This window comes from Colobus angolensis, unplaced genomic scaffold, assembly GCF_000951035.1.
Source record: "Colobus angolensis palliatus isolate OR3802 unplaced genomic scaffold, Cang.pa_1.0 Scaffold21, whole genome shotgun sequence".
Lineage (NCBI taxonomy): Eukaryota > Metazoa > Chordata > Mammalia > Primates > Cercopithecidae > Colobus > Colobus angolensis.
Genome location: NW_012115266.1, coordinates 8,547,777 through 8,551,334, shown reverse-complemented (window position 1 = coordinate 8,551,334; position 3,558 = coordinate 8,547,777). Strand labels below are relative to the sequence as shown.

The 3,558-nt window shown below is 51.8% G+C and overlaps 1 protein-coding gene across 5 annotated transcripts in view; it reads left to right on the top strand.

Annotated features, from left to right (window-relative positions):
* The first annotated feature begins 663 nt into the window (after positions 1-663).
* The window catches only part of TMEM216 (transmembrane protein 216), a 7,561-nt gene continuing 4,666 nt past the window's right edge, over positions 664-3,558 (top strand). For 3 of the 5 annotated variants that reach the window (XM_011942729.1, XM_011942730.1, XM_011942728.1), the window contains exons 1-3: positions 664-1,635; positions 2,196-2,297; positions 2,849-2,941. In XM_011942729.1, coding sequence (XP_011798119.1) covers positions 1,623-1,635; positions 2,196-2,297; positions 2,849-2,941 — 208 coding nt within the window. In that variant the 5' untranslated portion in view covers positions 664-1,622. Of the gene's footprint in view, positions 1,650-2,195; positions 2,298-2,848; positions 2,942-3,558 lie in introns of all 5 variants that reach the window. The other 2 variants (XM_011942732.1, XM_011942731.1) reach the window with 2 other exon arrangements.

Below are 3,558 nucleotides of genomic sequence, written 5' to 3'. Positions count from 1 at the left end.
AATGGAGATCCCTGCTATTTCTCCACTAGCCTCCTAGAGAGTGGGGTTTCCTAGTGGGAGGCCTTCTATGCACATATTACTCTCTCCAGCTTCAGGGAATTGTTTCAAGCCTAGAAGTAACAATTACTGCCCCACCCCATCCCAATTAGCCAGGGGTACAGCACTTGGCTTAAAGCTTAGTCACTCTTGGCCGGGGGCAGTGGCTCCCACCTGTAATCCCAGCACTTTGGGAGGCCGAGGGGGGCGGGTCACCTGAGGTCAGGAGTTTTGAGACCAGCCTGGCCAAGATGGTGAAACCCCATCCCTACCAAAAATACAAAAAAAAAAAATTAGCTGGGTGTGGTGGGGGGGCACCTGTAATCCCAGCTATTTGGGAGGCTGAGACTGGAGAATCGCTTGAACCCAGGAGGTGGAGCTTGCAGTGACCAGAGATAGCGCCACCACACTCCAGCCTGGGTGACAAGAGCAAAACTCCGTCTCAAAAATAAAATTAAATAAATAAAATAAAGCCTAGTCACTTTCCTCAGGTTACCTGGTTGGAGCGTGCCATCTGTTTCCGGCTTTACCCTGATTGACAAACGGGCTAAAAGCCAAGTCAAGTCAACCTGAGTCCTCTCAAAACCCTTCTTTTTGCACTTCCCTGCCTGCAGCAACATGTTTTTTTTTTTTTTTTTTTTGAGACAGAGTCTCACTGTCGCCCAGGCTGGAGTGGGGTGGCACAATCTCGGCTCACTGCAACCTCCGCCTCCTGGGTTCGAGCGATTCTCCTACCTCAGCCTCCCAAGTAGCTGGAACTACTGGCGCGCGCCACTACGTCTGGCTAATTTTTGTATTTTTAGTACAGACGGGGTTTCGCCATGTTGGCCAGGCTGGTTTCGAACTCCTGACCTCAGGTGATCCATCGCCTCGGCCTCCCAAAGTGCTGGGATTACAGGCGTGAGCCACTAAGCCCGGCCAGCAACACGCTCCTACCGCTGCAAATCCGAATCAGGCAGGCTTTGAAGCCCAGCTCACAGGCCGTCTCTTGGAAACTAACTGAGATTTCCACCTGGGAGCGCTTTGTCCTCTCAGCTCCCACTGCACCACTTTAGGGATCGCGTGGTGACTCATTTCAGTTTCTTTATGTGTGCTCCTGGAAAGGACGCTCTATTTCCCTAGTGTCTCTACCTGGTAGGTAAATCGGCCGCAGAAAAGACCAATGCTAACTCCCATCCCGCGTTTGCAGAGATCCGTCGCTCACACCGTTTCTCGTCTTCCGTCGAAAAATGGGAATCTTGGGAGTAGGACCTATTTGCCAGTCTCCTGGTAACACTGTCACAACTGGCCACTTCCGCCCAACGCCCGGTAGCCCAAGGGCCTCCAGGGTCCTACCCCACACCCCCGAGCTCCAGCAGACGACGGCGTCGTGGGCGGTCACTGTTTTCCCTTAGGTCTGGAGAGAGCACATCCGAGCGAGGGCCACTTGCCGCCTGGCCCGAGCTCGTCCGGCTCCGGGTGACCACAGAGTGCCGCGGGCGGGCAGAGGGGCCGGAAACCCCGGCCGCTCAGTCCCTGTTTCCGGTAGCGCCGCGTTGCTCCGGGAGCTGCTGTGGCAGCGTACGCAGTTTCCACGGGGACTGAAGATGGCGCCGCGAGGTGAGATTCCGGAGGTGTGTGAGTCGCTGGTCCCTTTCCCTTTGGTCCCTCCCTCGCACCTCTGTCCCAGAGCTTGACCTAAACCCTCCATTCTGTAGCGTTAGAGACATCGCGCCTCCCTGGTCCAAAGCGGGCTTCCGCGGACCCGCCCACCCGGGTCCCTGAAGGTTTCAAGGTGCGTGGCTCAAATAGCCGCAGATCCTTGGCTGGGCCACTTCTAGGATGGCTCAGGTACGAATCTGTTGGTCTCCACGCCCCAACTTCCCCTCCCAAATAGTGACAGGGTGAGATCTTTGAGATGTCTGTCAGCTGCGAGTTACCTCTTGACTTTTACTCCTGAAGCCGAAGAGTCGAGTTTCACGGTGATTCCTGGGAAACGAGGGAAGCCCCCTCCACATCCACCCTGTACCCTCGCCCCTCATTATCAGCAACCAGAAGTGCCCCTGGGTGGCCAGTCCCATTAGTTGCGGCGTCTGGTTTCCCCAGTTAGACACCAACCCATAGGAGCAGAGAGGGAGCTGCCTTCCTGCCCATCCCACTTTTCTGTGCTGCTGTTTCAGGTAAACGGTTGTCCTCCACCCCGCTGGAAATCCTGTTCTTTCTGAACGCGTGGTATAATGCTACCTATTTCCTACTGGAACTTTTCATATTTCTGTATAAAGGTAAGGAAGGCGTGGGGCTTGACGACAGCATCCCTTCCCCACTTCAGCTCAGAGCCAACTCCGACCAAGAACCTTCTTATTTTCCGCTCTTTTCTGCCCCCTGCGGTTCTTTGTCGCTGTAAGGCAGGCCTCCTCATCAGATGGCTTCTTTGAGTATGATTCCATAGGCAGCCCCTCAGCAAGAATTTCTTGAGTTTGGGGAATGTGGGCTTCTCCATTCTGACTCTGCCCACATCACTGGTCTTTGCTGAGCTCCACTGTAAGCCCATTGATGACCCTTCGAAACTATTCAGTGGCCCGTGTACCCATGTACATCCAATCATTCTGGAGAGTGGAGTCCCCAGAGTCTTTCGGAGTTAGGAGTAAAATAGCATAATAATAAGCCTGGGTCACACTGTGAGTTTATGTATCCTGCAGCTGTAATAATGCCCACATTTCACTAACTAGCTCATGGAAAGCTAAGACTGATGTCCTCTTTCTTCTCAAGTGTGTGGCAGTTCTTGTGGGTGCTGTTTTATGCTGTTTGCAAACTCTGGCTTTTGTATTGGCAGGTGTCCTGCTACCATATCCAACAGCTAACCTAGTACTGGATGTGGTGATGCTCCTCCTTTATCTTGGAATTGAAGTAATTCGCCTGTTTTTTGGTGAGTGTTGTCCAGAGAATATTTCCACTCTTTATGAGACAAGCTGGTATCTGTAACTTGATTAACAAGAAAAGTACATAACCTAGGTTGACTATCAGAGACTGGATCTGTATATCCCATTACTCCCTCTCTGAAGTTTCAAGTTGCTGCTTCTTACATTGGGTCAGGATTTACCTGTTTGTTGTTCTGTAAGGCTAGAGATGGGCAATAGAATGGGATATTAGATGATTCCTTCCCAGCTGCCTAACAGCAAAAGGAGTGCCTGGTTCTTCTCACTGGTATTCTTAGGGGAACAGGTTCAGTTGTAACTCCATGTCAGGGCAGGCAGCGTATCCTGCACAGATCAGTACTAAGATCCCTAACAATTCTCTGAATAAGGATCTCTGTAGGATTTTTTTTTTTTTTTTTTTTTTTGAGATGGAGTCTCTCTCTGTCGCCAGGCTGGAGTGCAATGGCTCGGTCTCAGCTCACTACAACTTCCGCCTCCCAGGTTCAAACGATTCTTATGCCTCAGCCCCCCAGGTAGCTGGGATTGGAGGAATGTGCCACCATGCCCAGCTAATTTTGTATTTTTAGTAGAGATGGGGGTTTCACCATGTTGGTCAGGCTGGTCTTGA